The 21,255-nt window shown below is 38.5% G+C and overlaps 1 protein-coding gene across 1 annotated transcript in view; it reads left to right on the top strand.

Annotated features, from left to right (window-relative positions):
- Window positions 1–21,255, top strand: part of ABCA12 (ATP binding cassette subfamily A member 12) — a 177,100-nt gene that overhangs the window by 131,448 nt on the left and 24,397 nt on the right. Inside the window, exons 29-39 of the mRNA XM_047722762.1 lie at window positions 1,857–2,075; window positions 3,494–3,690; window positions 4,479–4,639; window positions 6,067–6,303; window positions 6,831–6,981; window positions 9,576–9,828; window positions 10,445–10,531; window positions 11,327–11,420; window positions 14,306–14,433; window positions 17,176–17,263; window positions 18,988–19,093. Coding sequence (XP_047578718.1) covers window positions 1,857–2,075; window positions 3,494–3,690; window positions 4,479–4,639; window positions 6,067–6,303; window positions 6,831–6,981; window positions 9,576–9,828; window positions 10,445–10,531; window positions 11,327–11,420; window positions 14,306–14,433; window positions 17,176–17,263; window positions 18,988–19,093 — 1,721 coding nt within the window. The remainder of the gene's footprint in view (window positions 1–1,856; window positions 2,076–3,493; window positions 3,691–4,478; window positions 4,640–6,066; window positions 6,304–6,830; window positions 6,982–9,575; window positions 9,829–10,444; window positions 10,532–11,326; window positions 11,421–14,305; window positions 14,434–17,175; window positions 17,264–18,987; window positions 19,094–21,255) is intronic.

Raw genomic sequence — 21,255 nt, 5'->3', positions numbered from 1 at the left:
AAAAAGAAATGTTCTTGACATTCTTGGATAATAAGAAGTTCTGGCAACATTGGGTCCACGGTCCTAGGTAGGAACAATTGGTTGGGGCTTATGGTGACTGTTCTCTTAAAGGAGACATCTGCCTTCTGATTTATTCCTGTTCCCCACAAATCTGCACTGTCTCATATGCCCAGTCTGTTCCATTTATTTGCATTTCTATTCTGGCCCATGTATAATTTTGAGTTTACACACTCTGCTATAAACATACTCAGCCCCAGCTGCTTCTTGCCTTGATTCATGAAGAAAGAAAAGAATCACCAGCCTTCAGATATAGATCAGAAAGGCTAGGAGCAGTATATGGGATTCTTTCTGACTCTTCATTTAACTAGCATTTTCCTGTGTCCAAAAGGAGAAGAGATTCAAATGTTTTTAAAGTGACATACTTTTGAATTGTTTTGCGACTCACCACCAGTGCTCCACATGGCTTCACTGGAAGTCAGCGCTAAGATGCTGGGGCTGCCCTGGCCCTTCCTTGAGAAAGTGTCAGTTGCTGGATATCCTATTTAGTAGCATCCTAAGTAAGTTCAGTGACTGCCAAAATATATTTAAATTAATTTTTCTTTTGTAAATAAGGGGACAAGGGAAGGTCATGAAATGAGTGAATGGGAAGCTGCTCTTATTTATATGGCCTGTTTAAATTCAAAGTTGGCTTTCTAGGGAGCATACAATGCTTAGAAGCAGGATTTCTAATAGGCAATAAGAAACCAGTGAAGAAAAGCGATGGAAAAGGCTTTTGAAGAGGATGTAATTTTAGCTGAAAAAGTCTCAATTTTGTTCTTCTGAATATAAAGAATGAAGTATATTGTTTGTAGTTCAGTGTGCTTTTATGGGAAGAATTGCGTATAATATCCATGCCCTATTTAGTCCACGGTAGTCATTTAAGGTCTGTTAGGCACATGGTACAAGGTACTCGTTAGGTACTAAGAGAGAGAGTGGTGAGAAAACGGGTCCTTGGCCAGACTCGTGGAGCTTACATTTTACTGGAAAAAAGGGATATTAAATAGTTGCCTGGTTTACTAACCATCTGAAAAGTGATGAGCAATTGTCTGATAAGGTAGAGAATAATCAAGTGTAGCGAAAGGGACTGGAGGTGACATGGTTCACATGGGAAAGCGAGTTAAGAGACATGTGGTCACGAGAAAGTGGTGGTGTGGCTTGCGCTGTGGTGTGGCTGGGAAAATGGGACGTACGGGCTGAGGTGGAAAACAGAGATAGGAGGAGGATACAAACACAGCTTCTGGATCCCAGGCTTGTGCAACCAATGTATAGATTTATCATATAGTAAAAGAGGAACATCAGTGGAGACCCGGGTTTGAGAGGAAAGATCCTGAATTAAGTTTAAACACGTTGAGTTTGAGGATCCTGTAAGGCATCTCATGGTGAGATGTTACTGTCTTTTGGATGTTTAGTGCAAACTTGGAACTTAGTGATGAGGTCTCGGCTAGAGTTAAAAATTTGAGACTCCGTGACCTAGAGATGCCATCTGATGCCAGGGAAGTGCGTGAGTTTGCTCAAGTCTACTCAAGAGTGTACTTGCGATTAAAGTGCCCGACAGTGATCATCATTGCTACCAAGGCTCCATCCGCATCATTTTCACTGGGTAGTGACTGGTTGTAGTGTTTCTGTAAGGTTCTAAATAATTAAAAGCTTAAAAGTAATTTAATGTTTGTTCCCATTTAATATCATTTTATTTTATAGCTTGATCTTACCTGAGGAAATACACCGTAATATTGTTTGCTAATGACTGAGATACATTTAGCCCTAAGATCTAGCTTAAATGCTTGGTTGACATCTAATTATCAGTTCTTCATTTTCAGCTCCATGTTGACTGGGCTGTTTGGGGCCTCAGCAGGTACCATCTTCGTTTATGGGAAAGATCTCAAAACAGACCTCCACACTGTGCGGAAGAACATGGGGGTCTGCATGCAGCACGACGTCTTGTTCAGTTACCTCACTACCAAGGAGCACCTGCTCTTATATGGCTCCATCAAAGTTCCTCACTGGACTAACAAGCAGCTGCATGAGGAAGTAAAAAGGTCAGTTATAGCAGCAACCAGGATGTGAGTTGGTAACACCTATCAAAAAGAGGTCGACCTGTGGTGATAATGCCAATAGGAACATTTGGTCACAAAACAATTGGTTTTCAGTTTTTCTACTCTTCCGGTATCGTATACATTTTACGTCAGTCTCTTCACCAGCCAGTTATACTCAAACTTTAGAACTCTCTCCATCTCAGGCTACCATATTGCCCTTAATCCTCTGTTTCTACTGGCTACTCTACTGGGCCAAGCCTCCTAACTGGACAGCCGGATTCTCCTCTCCCTTATACAGTTTATCCTTCAAAGAGCAGCCAGGGTGACCTTTTTATTTATTTATTTATTTATTTATTTTTTTTTTTTTTAAAGATTTTATTTATTTGTCAGAGAGAGAGGAGAGCGAGCAAGCACAGGCAGACAGAATGGCAGGCAGAGGCAGAGGGAGAAGCAGGCTCCCCGCCAAGCAAGGAGCCTGATGTGGGACTCGATCCCAGGACTCTGGGATCATGACCTGAGCCGAAGGCAGCTGCTTAACCAACTGAGCCACCCAGGCGTCCCAGGGTGACCTTTTTAAATGGCAGATCAGACCATGTAACTCCAGGGTTCAAAGCCCTTTATGACTTCCCACCACACTCAGTGTCGAACTCCGTAATGTCTTTGTTAAGGCCAAGAGGTCCTACATGCCTGCTCCATCTCACTTCCCTTGTCATTTCCTTCTATTCTAACCCCGTTCACTGTGCTCTGGGCACACTGACCAAGTCACAGGCTGGCTTATGATCCGGCCACAGGGCTTCTCACTTATCGTTTCCTCTACTTAGAGCAGCCTTCCCCAGACAGCCATTTGACTCACTCCTTTACTTTCCTGGTCTTTGATCAAATGTCACCTTCTCTGAGGGGATAACCATATATAAAATAGATGCTTAAAATAGCATGCCCCAGGCGCTCCTTATCTTATGTACCCTGCTTTGTGTATTTTTATTGCACTTGTCACCACCTGGCAAATTATAAACTTACTTGGAAATACGTTTCTCGACTGAATTTTATCTGCATCCCTCCTGATACATACACACGCTAGAGCCTAATCTCCTTATGGGTAGGAATATTATCTTTTCACTGCTTTCCTCCAGCAGCTAAAACATGGTCTGGCACTAAACAGGCAGGCCCTCCATAAATATCTTTCAAAGAAACAAATTAAAATAGGAGCCATATATTTTATGTTTTCTGGGTATTAACTTTGCACCTCCAACTAGATTATAAACAATAAGAAAACTATGTCACGAATCCTCAATAGTGTATTGTACCTCGCTGAGCATATAATAGTTGCTTAGTAAAGACCTATTACTTAAAGTGCTTATTTTTTTTTTCAATATTCAGATATTTTATCTGTCCAAAATAACCACCATACATTATTTTTGAAGGATGCTCAAAGATACCGGACTATATAGCCATCGTCATAAGAGAGTTGGAACATTGTCAGGAGGAATGAAGAGGAAGTTATCCATATCTATAGCTCTTATCGGGGGATCACGGGTAGTCATTTTGGATGAACCATCCACTGGAGTTGACCCATGTTCTCGCCGAAGCATATGGGATGTGATATCCAAGAACAAAACTGGTATGAGTACTTTCTTACAATGTCTGCACCCAACAGTGAACAGTTGGGGTGCATGCAGCCAAGTTTATACCTTTTCTGTTTAGAAGCTCCATTATAGAGTCTCAGATGAGGTCTTCCCCTTCCCAAATCTTCTCTTCCCACCACTAAATTACTGGGTCCATTACTGAATATCCATGTAGTCGAGCCTAGTGAGTTGAGCACTTCACTGGCCTTTCTGAGAGCTCGCACGTCTGATCGAAGGCCCGAATTCTGCCTCCAGGAGCTTAGAATCTAATTAGAGATACCAAACATACACAAATGAAAATAAACTGAAAACAGACTAAACAAGTGCTAACAGGATGTGAAGCAAAGAAGCAATCAGAGTAGAGTGGATTAATCAGAGAGGAATATTCAGAAAGTCTTTAAAATTGTTGCTTCTTCATAGTGCAGAAAGTGGGGGAGAGAGACGGAAACAGAAACAGAGGAAAAATGATAATGAAGACAGGGGAGCAGACGAAGGAAGGAGTTGCTCACACACACACACACCCTAAATGATGGACATTTAGCCATACGGCACCATAAAGGCGTATTCGCTGCCGACGTATAAGAAAACAGCCCTAGATGTTCAGTAACACGTCTTCTGAATTTCTCTTCATTTATTTTGAAAGTTCCTTCTGGTCAGTTTTTCAGTTAGCTCATAAAACGTGCCTCTTCTCATAAATCACAGGACTTACTTGTGCTAACTCTGTAGATCTCAGGAACTGCGTCTTCATTTTTCATTCTCGGTTGTTCTCCTCTGTATTTTCAAGCCAGAACAATCATTCTGTCGACGCACCACTTGGACGAAGCTGAAGTGCTGAGTGACCGCATCGCCTTCCTGGAGCAGGGCGGGCTGCGCTGCTGCGGGTCACCGTTTTACCTCAAGGAAGCATTTGGTGATGGGTATCACCTCACGCTTACCAAGAAAAAGGTTTGTAAGAGAGAAAATAGACCTCATTATAGGGTCATGAGTTACTTTTTGTGTGAAATGGAGGCAGAATCTCTCCAACTTTATTAATTGCTAAAATTCATTATTAATATGTTAGTTTCATGTCTCTCAAATTGGAGGGAGCATCGGAACACCTGGAGGTCCTGGTTAAACCCAGATTTCTGGCCTCACCCCAGAAGTCTCTGATTCAGTAGATCTTAGAGTAGGTCCAGAATGGAGTATATTTCTAATAAGGGCCCAGGTGATGCTGATGCTCCTGGTCTGGGATCTCACAACAAGAATTAGAGCACTAGGTTTTTACCTTAAGATATAGATCTTTTTTTTTTTTTTTTTTTAAAGAGGAACTATAGCCTAAGGTTACTGATGGAGGATCAGCCTTTTAGTTTCCATAGCATTTCAGTTTATAAGGCTAAAAATTAGGTTTTTTTTTTTTTTTGCATTAAAACAAATAGAATATGCATTTGGGTATATATCTTCTGATCAGTACCCCTCAAGTGGCAATGTGAAGACTAACTCAGGCCAGTGGTGCCTTAACATCTTTGAAGAACAACAGTGCTGACTAAGAACCCCTGTAGCACTTAAAAATATCATATGATTATCAGTACTGTGCAAGATGTGTATGCTATTAGGTAGGCTTTGACTACAGTCACTTATTTTACATCTGAACATCCTGATGTGACTTCGAAATAAAAAGCAGTTTATTGTTATATTCACTAATTCATTAAGAAATGTATGTATTAGGTGTGTATTATGACTTAGTGTGTGCCCAAGGCACTGTTCTAGACCCTGGGGATACAGCAGCGAACTGATGATATTGAAATCTCTACCCTCATGGAGTTTATATTCTGACAGAGTGTGGGGAATTCAGTAATACTGTTGTTAAGTATATTATTAAGTATGTCAGCAGGTGGTAAATGCTGTGGGTGGAAATAAAGCAGAAGAGGGAGAACAGGGATTGCGGAGTGGTGCCATTTTACATAGGGTGGGAAGAGAAGGGTCTCTGGGAAGATGACAGCTGAGCAGGAGTTGGGGCTTGGGGGAGAAGGAGCCATGTCACTATCTAGGGCAAAGGAATAATTGAGAGGGCCCCAAGGAGGGTGTGTCTGAGTTGACAACACTCCGACAACATGAGGAGGCTGCTGTGGCTGGAGTAGAGCAGATGAGAGGCAGGGAGTAGTGGGCAGGGAGGCTGGAGAAGAGACAGGGGCAAGTGGGATAATGAAGGCAATAGAACAGTGATGTGGACAAAGCTCTAGGGGACCCCGTGGGACAGGGAGCCATTGGAGGAGGGATATGTCATCTGACTTAGGGCTGAGTGGCCTGAAAGAGTCTCACCACCCTCTGAGGAGGGCCCTTGGTGCCACCAGAGTGTGAGGACAAGGGGTGGTAACTTCTGGTGTTGTCCCTAGAGCCCAAATCTAAGTGCAAATACAACATATGACACGATGGCCGTGACAGCAATGATCCAGTCACACCTCCCTGAAGCCTACCTCAAGGAGGACATCGGGGGAGAGCTGGTGTATGTGCTTCCTCCATTTAGCACCAAAGTCTCAGGAGCCTACCTGTCACTCCTGAGGGCGCTGGACAATGGCATGGGGGACCTCAACATCGGGTGCTATGGCATTTCAGACACCACTGTGGAAGAGGTGCGTTTCTTCTTTTCTTAGAGCTGATACAACTTGCTGTTCCCTGAGAATAAATATGCACAGTTCTTTAAAAAGAGAGAAGAAATATTTTAAACAAACATTTCACAAAATCAAAAAATCTTAAAACTATCTCAGTACCATTCTTATGTAAGATTGACTTCTGAAAACAAACATGTTTATCCAGTTAGAGAACATGTCTCTTTAACATACCAAAATGTTTACTTGGGGGGTGGTGTGAGGGAAGACTGAAACAGGGGAAGGGGGTTAAGAGAAACAAAGTTCCAGATATAAAATAAATAAGTCACAGAAATGAAAAGTACAGCATAGGGACTATAGTCAGTAATATTGTAACAAAATGGTATGGTTAAAAGAATGTTCACTCTAAGTCACTGTCAAGAATACTCACTTAATGTCACACTTATTTGTCTCAATAAATGTGATAAAAATTCAAAATAAGAATTGAGCTTAGAAAGTAGAAAGGACATGCATGTTTTATGTTAATGAAGTGTTCTGGCTTGTCTTTCTAGGTCTTTCTGAACTTGACTAAAGAGTCACAAAAAAATAGCAGTATGAGTCTTGAGCATTTGACACAAAAGAAAATTGGAAATTCCAGTACCAACGGCATCTCAACTCCTGATGATTTATCTGTGAGCAGCAGCAATTTCACAGACAGAGATGGTATAAATCTAATGTGCATATTATACTTAATTCCTATAAATGGCATAAATGAGACAATTACAGGGCAACAATTCAGGTTCACATATTCTTTCTAAATACAAAAAGAATAAAGGAATACAAACTTTCTTTTTTTTTAATATACCAAGTATTTTTTAAATGAAATCAAATTCTCTATTTCAAAAATATTTTGAAGAATGTGAAAGGAGGTGCTTGTGATGGTAGTGGTGCGTACTTCTTATACCCACTGGAAGTCATTTTCTAGATGTTACTTACTACCGTTCCAGATTTGTGTTCAGCAAGTTAAAATCCTTCCTATAATTGGTGCTGTCCAACAGTGGACAAAGTTGCCTCGTGAGATAGCTGACTCACTGCTGTTAAACATATTCAACGGGGCGCCTGGGTGGCGCAGTGGGTTAAGCCGCTGCCTTCGGCTCAGGTCATGATCTCAGAGTCCTGGGATCGAGCCCTGCATCGGGCTCTCTGCTCGGCAGGGAGCCTGCTTCCTCCTCTCTCTCTGCCTGCCTCTCTGTCTACTTGTGATCTCTCTGTCAAATAAATAAATAAAATCTTTAAAAAAAAAAACATATTCAACAAAGGAGTCATCGAAAAAAAACTTACAAAAAAAGAGTCATCACTCTTTCTGGGGCCTCACTGGAAAACATGTCTAATCTTTCTGTCCTGTGAACAGTCAGGTGCTGAGAATATTCAGGCTCTGAGAAAATGCTTTTGGGGGAGGGTCTCAGATTTGAAGAAGTCAGACTCCATGGCTAAGAACCCATAATAATGGGTCACCCCCCCCCCCCACACACACACACACTCTCAATTCTTCACACGATTTAAAAAAATCGTGCTTCTTGATATGACTTTGAGGAATTGGGCTCTTTTGAAAATAACTTTTATCCTCTCTTACTCTCTTTCTGACAGTTAATTTATGCCTCTAGAAACACTATTTACTTAAGGAAGCATATAGTAAAATGATACATAAATTATGGAATAGTCATTTCAACAGTTTGCTTAACTTGGAAAAAATCTCTAGGAACAGAACTTTTAATTAAACATTTGCCTGGCTCTGAAACTTAGAAAAGATCATCTCTGATGTTTGCCTAGTTCTGGAACTTGGGAGTCTCATTTGTCCTCTGCCATATTCCTCATTTATCACCTTTTGGGGAATATAATTGTCGAGCCCATGGAATTGAGGACTTTGATTAGAAAGTGGTCATCTCCTTCAGGAAGTAAATGTTATGTATTTGCCTCTGGATTTGTCTTATAATTTGAAACTATTCTTCAGCCAAAATGTTTCCCTCATTGACATTATCTTTTAGAAAGCACATTTGCTCCATTTGATGCACCTGTAAGTCATCCACATGTAATTTCTCAAGAAACAGAAAAGCATACTAATTAACTTAAAATATTCAACTCCTTCTACAATTCCCCTTTGCAGAGATATGAGTTTGCATTTAAACTTGTTCACTCTGTTTAATTGGAATTCATTTTAAATTAAGCAGCTTTGTATTTTTCCTTATCAGCTAAATGAAGATCATGATTTTTTGTGCTGCATAATTTGTGACGGAGAATTAAAAATATCCACAGAGTTGGCGGTCATCTTATCACATGTAGAGGAGTGCTCAGCGGCAGGCCCTCTGAGAGAATGTTATATTTTTAGGGAGGGCTATGGAATGATCAGTTCTAAGAGCACCACTGAGGAAGCAGCAGTTTATGGCCTCCACAGCTCCTCTTATGCTCAAAAGTCAGGGAATTTTTCTCCACACCTGAAGAACATTTCAGAGGGGTAGGGGTAGTGTAGACATTTTTTTCCAGTGAGTTCTTTTTTGTGTCTCTACTGGTAAAAATGGAGTTTTGAAATGCCATATATAATCAGTCCAAATTTTAAAGAGAATGTAATGAATGAGTGTTTGAATTAGAATCAAACTTTGGAGGAGAGCCTTTTCTTTTCTCCAAGTGTAAGTTGAATTCACGGGACCTCCCATTAGAATGAGAGCAAATTAGACTTATAATCACTATGTTACCCACAGCAGGAATGAGTTTTTAGACTAGACAGATGTTTTGGATGCCCTTTACCTTTTTTTTTTTTAATTGAAGTTGTGGTTGTATTAGTTTATGTCGTATTAGTTTCAGGTGTTGGTTTCTGTTTATCTTACTTGAATTCAGTCTCTTGATAGAATCTATCTCCTGAGTTATCAGTAATTAGTAATACATACTGAGCAGGCATTGAGACTTTGGAGATCTGGGACAATATTCACTTACCAAATTGTGGATCTCTCCCTTTGACTTGTAAAACAGCTGTGTATATAACAACACTAATATTTTATATATAGTGATTTATAATTTGAAAAGCACTTTTACATACAATTCTATGACTTGGAGAGGCTCAGGCCCAATGTTTAGAAAGAAAGAGTTGAACCTCATATCAGAACATTTAAAATACAAGCTATTCCTACCACATCACATTATACCATCCAGCCATGGTTTTTGAAGTTACCTTGTTAACGTGATTTATTGGTGTTTCCCAGAACAATATCAAACCTCACTTTCTTTCTCTCTTTCTCTCCACCCCACCCCCTTTTTTAATTCAGACAAAATCTTGACGAGGGGAGAGAGGTTGGGTGGTTTTGATCTGTTACTGAAGAAGGTCATGGCCATCCTCATTAAGAGGTTCCACCACACCCGCAGGAACTGGAAGGGTCTCATTGCTCAGGTTATCCTCCCCATCGTCTTTGTCACCACTGCCATGGGCCTTGGCACACTGAGAAATTCTAGCAACAGTTATCCAGAGATCCAGATCTCCCCGTCTCTCTACGGTACCTCTGAACAGACAGCCTTCTATGCGTAAGTTTCTGTCCTTTGAAATGTCTCCCCGGTGCCTCCAGAAGTGTGGCTGTGCCTCGGTGACTGCTTGCAATGCTGAAGAATAAGGAATTACGAGGCAATGCACCCGATTCTGCCAAAGGAATGGAGAGTGTTGATTTATTGCAACATGACACTTCTGTTGCCAACAATAACTTTTTAAGAGTTTCTGTGTTTGTCTGAAAGTAAACTTATCACAGGCCTTTATTTTTAATGAGTAGACTTTAATCAAGAAAGCCAGGCTAGGTGTGGCTCCTCAATCTGTTGTAATATATAGCAAATCACTTTTTATCGGCCTCAGAAATACTGGATAGTAAGGTTGGAATTCCACAAAATACGGTATTAACGTAAATACAGTAGATGATCACGAAATGTATGTGATGGTTAGGAAAATAACAAGGCAGCCAAAGAGAGACATGTGCTGATTTTTTTCCATGATAGTTTTTTTTTTCTTCCTGATACTGAGTCTTTCTTGGGTTTTTAAGAAGACTATCTCATAGACAGTGTATTTTATTTTTCCAAATTATGCATGAGCATGATTTTCATATGAAAGAGTTGTGGAGGATCAAGAATTTGTTCCTGTCCTTTACAATTACAGGAATTCTCATCCAAGCACACAAGGCCTAGTCTCAGCAATGTGGAGCTTCCCTGGCATCGACAACGTGTGTTTGAACATCAGTGATCCGTAAGTTGTTCTTGGAGTTTTTCTTTTTCTGTTTTTGTTTTTTTTTTTTCTTTTTTCCTTTCTCTTTGACACTCCAGTTTGTCTGTATACATGTTCCATGCATGGATGCCCCTGAGAGAGATCTATATTGAACAGATTTTCTCTCTCTCCTCTAGTTCATTCCTGGCTATGCTGTGCTGTATTACTAAATATTAGGGACTTAATAATTTGTAGAGTTCTCTCATGTACGTGTTTCCCTTTAACAATCAATCATAACAACCCTGTGAATTATTAATCCCATTTTTAAGATGGAGAAACTGAGACTCATGCAGACTGAGATACTTGTCTAAAAACAATCTAGACTGTAAGTTGTGCAACTAAAACTAAGACACAAGTCTTCAGACTTGAATTCCTCTTTGTGCTATGTAGTATTGCCTATCCAAACTTCCAAGATGGTACATGGTGCCTGTGAACCTGACATTGGTGCGTTACTTGGCTAAAGTATTCCCTTCCCATCAAAGGACAGGATGAAAGAGCAGAAAAGAAAGGGGTCAAAAAAGCCCCATCCTGCCATGTTATAACAGTTCAGTGAGCTTTGGTTTCAGCACTCTTCTATCAATAAGCACTCTCTCTTATCCCCCGTAAAATGTCAAATCATTTGGAAATGGTAGTATAATGTATATTTGAGTTATGAAAAACCAGCAAACTGTACCTGAGACTGTACACTTGAATTTAATACCAAATACTCACTTATATGCTCATACATAACCATTAGAACACACACATACCTCACTTTAATATCATTTTTACTTGCAGAAGGTGTTTAAAGGAAGATAGTCTGGGAAAATGGAACACCAGTGGGGAGCCTATCACTAATTTTGGTGTTTGCTCCTGCTCAGAAAATATCCAGGTAAGATGGAATTCCATTTCAGTGGAGTAGGAAAAAGAAAGGAATAAATATTGAAACTTGAAAGATCTATCTGGGTTACCAAAGAGTCAGTATAATTTCATTTTATGGAAGCTAGTAGCTCAGAGATGTGGAGCAGGGCAGCTCAAAAATATTGCCTTTGAACTTCAGGTCACTGTTTTAAATCCATCTCAGAACAAATTTCCTAAGGCAGGTAATTCTATGACAGTCTTTGTAGAAACCAACTAAAAATGAATTTTTGGTCTCAGTTCAGTTCTAACCAGGAAGCTCTATGTTTCAGACAACAAAGCCACCATAACTGTCATATTTGAAAACAGAGTAAGACTGCCCATTTGATGGTCAGCTATGAAGTCAGTAATGTGTAAGTCCAGAACAGAACTCCATTTGTCTCTAAGGAGCACCTCCAGCATGCAAGAAAAATTGACATCCTGATAGAAACAGAAAAGATTATCCAACCATCCCTTATGCCGTCTGTCTTTTATAGATACACACCTTACTTTTCTGGGCCTATCAATTCAACATACTTCTAAGAAAACCAAATTCACAGGGGAAATGAAAGATTGAAGAGAATAAGTGACTGTAAGCTTCTGAGAGTGACTGTGTGGTCAGCATACTTCCCCATAGGAGAGGAATCTAGCAATATTTTCTCAATAGCATTGTGTCATTGAACCTTGAACTCTTTGTACAGTATTTTGGAATGGAAATGTTCTCCGTAAATGCAACCTATTTTTGTGTTCTTATGCAAGACAGTTACTAACAATAAAAACTGGGATCCCACAAGCATCTTCTGGGATCCTTGCATATTCCAATACCAGCATTACCCAGTACTCAAAAAAGAGTTTTCTAATCCCTCATTTAATCTGACTAATTTCTGGAATTCTTCATGTATTTTCTGTAGTTCACAGTAAGAGTCAACTAACAGTACTAAGTTAGAACCTACATAAATTTCATTAATCAAAGAAAAAATGAGAGAGAGAGAGAGAGAGAGAGAGTAAGTCAAAGCAAGAAACAGACTTTTTAACTATAGAACAATCCGATGGTCACCAGAGAGGTTGGGGTGGGGGATGGGTGAAATAGGTGTTGATTGCACTTGCTGTGATGAGCAGACGGTGATGTATGGAACTGTTGAATCACTATTTTGTATGCCTGAAACTAATATAACATTGCATACTAACAAACCAGAATTAAAATAAAAACTTTATATATAAATAAATCACCAAATACTTACATATGAAAGTACCTACTAACGCTGAAGATATACATAAACTATGGGATCAACAATTCCATTTGTATTATTATACTCCCATCGGAAGTGTGATCATGTTCACCAAGAGGCATATACTAGATATTCATAGCAATACTATTTGTAATAGCCACTCAGATTCCCACCAGCAGTAGAGTGGATCAATCAAATGTGATATATTTTCACATTGGAATCTGTATACAGCAAAAAGGGAACATTTGATCTACAACTACACACATCATATGGAGGATTCTCACAAGTGAATAATGACTGGAAAAAAGCCAAATAGAAGAGAGTATATATAATACAATTCTATTTCTATAAAGTACAAAAACAGGCAAAACTATTCTGAGCTGGATGCTTTGGGAGTGGTAGTGACTGGAAGTAAGCTTGAGGAGGGGCCTTCTCTGGTACTTGCATTGTTACCCGGTTTCTGGTTACATGGGTGTGTTCGGTTTGTCAAAATGCATCAGGCTATATTATATGTGCTTTTCTGTACATACAATTCAACAGAAGACTAAAGCTAAATGATTACATTGTATACGTAAGGGTGTCTCTAATTGTGGAACCAGTAACTTTCTTCAAATGTGATCTAAATGTTGACCCAACTTGAGGTAAGGTGAAATTCAGCATTCATTTTTTAGAGCAGTCTGCAACTTTACGTCTCAGTACATGTAAAGTTGTGCTAAAATGTGGTACTAGCCTCGGGCTCTGGAGCATCATGTGAAGGAATGGAAGGAAAAACTGGAAAAATGCTAGGCTTCTCCCAAACTAAAGTTCATGTCAGAGAAGCATGGGAAGCTTCAGTGAAAAGTAAGTGGTCAGGGAGTGCAGAAAGCTTATGAGCCTAAAAATAAGTGGTGAAAACTAAGATCTGGGATTGGTTAATAGTAATGTACCAATACATTTAATTTTGACAAATATACAATGGCAGTAATGTAAGATGCTAACAATGGGGAGAACTGGGTGAAGGGTGTACAGGAACTCTCTGTATTAAATTTGCAGTATCCATACATGTGCATGTAGGAATATGTAAGCAACTTTGCAATATATGCCAACTTCATTTTGGAATAGCTGCATTTTCATATGTAAAGATTAGATTTAGATCTATTTAACATAAAGTTATAAAGATTTAGATATACGTAAACTGGAGCTCTGACACTCGGCTTTCGTAACTTGCTGTTACAGCACAGACTCCTCCACTGCTGTCACCTGAGAACTTGTGTCCCTTAGTGTCATCTTTTCAATTCTGGGCAAACATTTTTTTCTTTCTTGTGAATTATTGAGGGAATTTTGATTTATCTTAGAATTTAATGTTATTCTCCTTGCATATCAAACTTGGTAGTACAGTGAAAAGAAAATTGCACGTTGGTTAACTTGTATTCTTTTTGGCTTCAAGTAAGTCCTAAACGTGTGTGTGTTCTATAGAAATAATAACTTCTCCAATTTTTTGGAATAGGAAGATGTCTTCCTTTTCAAAGCTCTTTAGAGTAAGAAGACCGTCTTACCGCACTCTACCTGTTGCAGCAATAGACGGATCACGAGACTGAAGCGTCTTCATGTTGTCTATTTGGTTTGCAAAGCATTGATCAGAAATAACTTAATTTTTAACTTTACTTTTCAGGAGTGTCCTAAATTTAACTATTCTCCACCTCATAGAAGAACTTACTCTTCTCAAATAATTTACAACCTCACTGGGCACCGCTTGGAAAATTATCTTATATCAACTGCTAATGAGTTTACGCAAAAAAGGTAAAAATACTCTATAATATATTAATTTAGCATATCTTGACTTCAAATTTTAATGATAACTGCCTTCTGAACTTGAGACAGTAGATGAAAATTTCTGGAGCACCTAGGTCGTTGAGTCAGTTAAGTGTCTGACTCTGGGTTTCGGCTCAGGTCGTGATCTTGGGGTCTTGAAATGAAGCCCTGTGTCAGGCTCCCCACTCAGCAGGGAGTCTGCTTCCCTTCCTCTCCCTCTTCCTCTGCTCCTCGCCCCTGTTAATGCTTTCTTTCTCTTTAAAATACATCTTTTTAAAAAAATAGATGAAAATTTCTATTGATTATTTATGTGGTTAAATTCTCTATTTTATCAAAACAGTCTTATGTATGAAAATCTTTTTAAAAAATAATAATCTCCTCAAATAAGACTCATTTTAAGAAATTAAAAAGCACTGGGGTTGTTTTAGGCTGCAAAAATGTATTGTTAAACTTGTACATATCTTTTTCTTCTTGAGGCAAAAATGTTCTTGACTAGATTACACCAATTTGGAGAGGTTTTTGTTTTGTTTTGTTTTGTTTTGTTTTGTTTTCTCTATTCCACATCCCTAGGATCATGGCCTGAACTGAAGGCAGACACTTAACGGACTGAGCCACCCAGGCATCCCCAGTTTGGAGAGTTTTAAGGCATGGCTTTAGGTGACAATTGGCCTTAGTTCCAATATAAATATCTCAAGTTTAGGGATAAAATGTGTCTATGTATAGCAAGGCCACAGGCTCATACCAAAGCCACCCAAAGGTTTGCCATGGATGTGAGGTTGGTAGGCTTGTATTTGGGATACCGTGGATGGACCTGGAAGTCACTCAGTATGCTATGTGAAATAAGCCAGACACAGAAAGGCAAACACTGCATGATCCCACTTGCATGTGGGATCTGAAATAGCCAAACTCATAGAGGCAGAGAGTAGAATGGTGGTTGTCAGGGTCTAGGGTTTGCAAGAAATGGGGAAATGTTGGTCAAGGGCTACAAAGGCTCAGTTATGCAAGATTAGAATAGATTCTGGAGAGCTAATCTATAGCAATGTGACTACAGTAACAATACTTTATTGTATACTTGAAGTTTGCTAAGAGGATGGATCTTAAGAACTCTCACCACACAGGCACACACATGCAAGGCCTGTGTGTGCACACAAAAAGAAAATGGTAACTGTGTGAGCTGATGGATATTTTAATTAGCTTGATTATGATTATTTCACACTATATACATATATCAAGATATCAAGTTGTATACTTTGAATATCTACAATTTTTATTTGTCAGTTATACCTCAAATAAACCTGGAGGAGGGGCAGTTAGTCATTTTGCAAATAGCTGCTGTTTCCTCCTTTCCTCTATCTCTTCCCTCTTTTATTTCTCAGTGTGCACAAATGACTAATGTTCACTGTAAAATAATTAGAAACTGCATATAAGCAGAAATAAAAAGGAATTTCTCTCTGTCCAGATAAAACCACTATTGATTGTTTATCCTTACAAAAATTTTCTAGACACTGATACATGTAAATATTTTCAACAGAATGAGGTTTATTATAAACATTTCTAAAACTTGCTTTTTTTTTAAGCTTTTTATTTATTTATTTGACAGAGATCACAAGTAGGCAGAGAGGCAGGCAGAGAGAGAGGAAGAGGGAAGCAGGCTCCCTGCTGAGCTGAGTGCCTGATGTGGGACTCGATCCCAGGACCCTGAGATCATGACCCAAGCCGAAGGCAGCGGCTTAACCCACTGAGCCAGCCAGGCACCCCCCTAAAACCTGCTTTTAAAAGAATAAACAGTATACTATAGTGTTCTTTGCATTTCAGAAATATAGCTCCATAGCATCACATTTAGGATGATAGTCACCAGAGGATTAATCTAGTGTGACTGCACCATGGTTTAGTTAACAAACCTAACTTGGGACATGTTAATTAATCCATTCTTAAAATTTCTGTTTGGATTTTTAAATCTACTTTTTATTTTTAAGAGACTATGAACTGATGAGTACCAGCCAATTATAGAGGCACAATTCACCTTCAAATGCCCAGGAAGAGAAAAAGTATAGCACCAGAGGACAAGCTAGGAGGAAAAGTCTGGAAAATCGAAGAAACAGAGCCTTTTGAAAAAAGATGAGAACTGATCTTATATCACTTTAGTGTTAAATTATTTCTTTAGGGACGCCTGGGTGGCTCAGTTCGCTAAGTGGCTGCCTTCGGCTCCGTTCGTGATCCCAGGGTGCTAGGATAGAGTCCTACATCCGGCTCCTGGCTCAGCAGAGAGCTTGCTTCTCCCTTCCACTCTGCCTGCTGCTCTCCCTGCTTGTACTCTCCCTCTCTGTTAAATGGATAAATAAAACCTTAAAAAATTCTTTAAAATAAAAAAAAAACCACTTCTTTAAAAAGGATTTTTAAGGGCTGAAATATTGTAATTTTTGAGATGGTGTGTGATCCAGTTAAGTTGAAGGAATTGGTTAGATTACATGTCACTTATTTTCAGAATGATTACCCCACATTTGCAATTGTTTAAAAGGACTTTTTATTTCTAGTTATAATGTACACTTTAGATTAAAATATGATAAAAGAAATCAATAAAAATGTGAAATATTTTCCAGGCAGTATTTATTTTATACTTGTAATGTGCTCCCAGTGGAAAGAAAACATCGAGCCCTTGGTTAAACAATTTAGGTCCATTTATGAATATTTTTCCATTAAAACAAATATAAATTTTGTTATTCTATATAGGTATGGAGGTTGGAGTTTTGGGTTGCCTTTGACTAAAGACCTTCGTTTTGATATAACAGAAGTTCCTGCCAATAGAACACTTGCTAAGGTAAATTATAACCTTTCTTCTGGGATGTCCTACAAATGAGAATGTGAACTTGAAATGCCCAAGCATGAGCATGAGGTGAAAACAAAACATGGGTGCAATTAATTTGAGAAGCTGTTTGGCATAATGCTTTCCCTGTAGCACTAGCCTTCCAATCCTATGTATTTACCCCAGGGAAACATGGATACACAAGCACCAGGGTACATATATAAAAATGAACATAGTAGTGTTTCTCATATTAGCTGAAAACACAACCCCAAATGTCCATGTACAGTAGAATAAATGAATTGTTCTGTATTCGTTCTGTAGAACTTTCAGCAGTGCAATGAGCTCAGTTCCATACAAGCGGGTGAATATCCCAAACATTACTAATAAGCAAAAGAAAAAACAAAAGAAACACTTAACTCTAATTGCATTTACCATAAACTTTAAGAGTAGGCAAAACTCAACTTTATTGTTTATGGAGAGAATTGTGATTTTGAGGGACACAGAAAATCCTGGAGAAGATGTCCTGGATGCTCGCAATTTTTGTTTCTCAACTTGAGTGATGGTTCAGTGTGGGAACTCCTTTTATAATTTTTGATTAAATAGTACATTAATGTTTTATGCTTATTTCTTTAGGTGTATGTCATATATGGTTATCCTTGATTCTTACAGAGCATGGATACTTAACAGAATTTGATGGAGATAAATACCCCTATTGGCTTTCCTTTTTTTCCAACTGGATCATACCTATGCTTTGAAATAAGCTAGAATCACAGAATCACACATATATGATCTATAGGAATCTTGGAAATTTTAAACTGTCTTCCTCATATATCTCATTTGGTAGTAAGTGACATATACAGACTTGGGAGAAGTGGAGAGACTAACACTTATTTAGTAACTGTGATAAGCCAAGCACTAGTGTCACCTGTTACACAAACTATCTGATTACATCCTCACAACATTCCTGTGAGAGATTATGGGGCCTATTTTAACCGATTTTCGTAAGGTCATATAGGAAGTAGACGGTAGAGTTGGAGATTTGAATACCCTTCTCCCACCATTTGCTCCTTTTCTCCTCTCTCCACACACAGAGTAAACATTCTTGCATAAACAAAGAGTTCTAATATTAAATAACTTCTCTCTTGTGATTTTAAATTATCAGCTGGGTTTCTTGAATTATAATACAGCAGTATTTTAAAACCTTCTTTTTTTTTTTTTAACAGAAAAGGTAAAGTAACTCACTTCTGTGTGGTTTATAACTAGGAATGGAAAGTTAGTGTGGGAATTTCCAGGTTATCAGTCTTGTTGCTAAGGACACAGTGTGTGTGTATGTATTTAAACTTTGTACAGCCTGGCCTAGATGCTGTTTGTTGTTGTTATTATTACTGAGGATATCTTAGCTCTAGTCCCAGAATCCCTATACACTAGCCACAGAGATGGAGATATTAATGATTTCTCTAGTTTATTTCAAGTTTGCCTGTAGAGAAGGTACAGAATAACTAATAACTTACTGCCATCACACGGGGAAAAATGTTTTTCCCATTCTCTGCCCACCTCTAAATTGGAGACATAGAGGAGTGTGGTCAACACTCTGGGGAGTGGTTCTAATCTTCCAAGATAAAACAAGTTATTGGGAAATTGGTGCTCTTCTTTTAAAAATTCTGTGCGCTCTCAGATGCAAAGGCAGCCTAATCTCTTTGAACAAAATACTGATCTTGCCTCCTTTTGAAATTTAACAGGTATGGTATGATCCAGAAGGCTATCACTCCCTTCCAGCTTACCTCAACAGCTTGAATAATTTCCTCCTACGAGTTAACATGTCAAAATACGATGCTGCCCGACACGGTAAAGTTACTTATGCAGAAGCTTCTTATATTGCAACTTTTGCCTCTGTCCATATAAAAATGCATGGTAGAGCCTGTTTCCTCCAGGTATTTTATGGTATCTAAATCACAGATCTTTAAAAGGAGTCTGAAAGTAGTAACTACCACCAGATGGAACATTCTGAGTAATCTCCTTAACTTCAGGTTAATTTAGCTTCCTCATTTATTGAGTCAGGATAATAATGCTTAATGTCATCCTTGTTGCTGCTCTCATGTCTAGTAGTTATTACTCATAGAAAAACATTTTATTACTATTTACTTGTATATAGGCTAAGAAATCAAAAATACTTAAATGTTAATAATTCTAAACACGAAGCCAGAACTTTCAAACTAAAAAGTTCTACACATGACCCAAACTGTTACCATTAATTGAGCACTTACCATATGATATGTGCTTTATATGAAATATTGCTAATCCTTACAAACAGCCTTTCAGGATGAATATTCTTGGTCTCTGCTATTATTTCTTTAAGGCTTGGAAATGAGATTTGAAGCCAGGTCTGTCTGACTCCTGCCTCTTCAGTTTTCCAGTACTTCTCTGGACTCAGTCATGTCTCCTTCCATTGTATTTCCCAGGAGGCATCCACATAGTTTTCGAAACAGGGTTTGGGATTTGAAAGAGACTGATTTACTTTTTTCAAACTCAAATTACTGTTCATCAAACCATTTCATCTTGTTAAACCTGCTCAAATTATTTTCCATACTGATCCTAAAAATTAATAATAGTAAAGATGGAGAAAAATGAGTAACCTATTTGCTGGCCAAGACTGAGTTTCTAGATGAATAAACAGGCCAACAAATAGCCTACTAAGTAGAAAAATAGACACAACATACTTTTCAGAAATGCCAACATCTGTTTTCTTTCATCTCCTTCCTGTTGGGCAGAATAGTGTGTGCTGGATATTCTGGTGATTGGAGAAGTAAATTACAGAGTCAGATACTCATCCTAGCAAGAGAATCTTTCAGTCTTTATTTTAGAGACAACAGTATTTTCTTCCCAACTGCTTTGGCATTTTCCTAGCAGAGGAACCGTGAACAAAATAAGACTGATAGATGGTCCTTAGATCTAGAGCATCAATAAAGGGCATAGTCAAAAGTGGCAAATTAAATTAAATGCTGACCAAACCTGGATGGGTTTATATAACCTGGTTTGCAATATGATTGAACACTTGACTTTTGGTAGGATGTCCTCATCAGAACAAAAGATATTTGTTTCTGTGACAGATAGTGAAAGTGTAAGAGCTGTAGAAATGCTAAGTAGGTGAGAACAAGAGACCAATGCCATTTTTGAAGAGGCAGCTTTTGAAAGCTGTGTTCAGGTTTCATGTATTAGTAGTATTCTTTGCCAAGACCAAGGCAATCTGGATCACTCTGGACCCTAGCAGGCTTGTTGTGGTTCCTACCACTGCATTTTTTTAAGTTACAGACGTTGAAGAACTAAGAATTCTGGGACATAAACTATATATTGACCCTAAAAGGAAATTTATATTTTAGGTTTAAAAATAAGGCTTAGTTTGAGTTACGTAGCAATTAGTAGTAGTGTGCCATATGTGTATGTGTGTGTGTGTATGTGTATCTATATTTTTTTTAACTTTTCTTGTGTAGATTCGTGAAAGTGGTAGCTTTTCACCCTCTTGGGAAGGAGTTTGATTTTCTTTAAAGAAGAGATCATGTCACCCCCAAAATACTTCTGTTGTTCTGTAATGCCTGTATGGGGCCATGGTAATACTGTCTTTAAAAATCAACTCAGTTACTCCGAGTTGACATCTCCCTCCGCCAATGACACTACTTGTTTTAAGGCATGTTTGTTGAATTCTGCATGAATTGGGATTTTGCTTTAGCTGTAAAACTGATTTTCTTTGAAATCTAACATGCTAGTAAATATCTTTTAATTAGTTTTCTTTTGTGATGTCAATATCTATTATTTTCATGGAGTTCCCTCTAGTGGTTAATTTAACATGAAAATTCTGTTTTCTTCTCAAACAATATAGGTTTGCTTGTTTTCTCTAATAAATGTTCTACCACTATGCTCTTTTCTAGATATACTGACACATTGTTCCCTCCACCCACATGTTCGTTCTGACCCTTTATTGCGTTAGTAGTAATGGTCAATGGGGAGCATCT

The sequence above is a fragment of the Lutra lutra genome, chromosome 3 (genome assembly GCF_902655055.1).
Source record: "Lutra lutra chromosome 3, mLutLut1.2, whole genome shotgun sequence".
NCBI classification, from domain to species: domain Eukaryota; kingdom Metazoa; phylum Chordata; class Mammalia; order Carnivora; family Mustelidae; genus Lutra; species Lutra lutra.
This window is presented reverse-complemented; position numbering and strand designations above follow the sequence as displayed.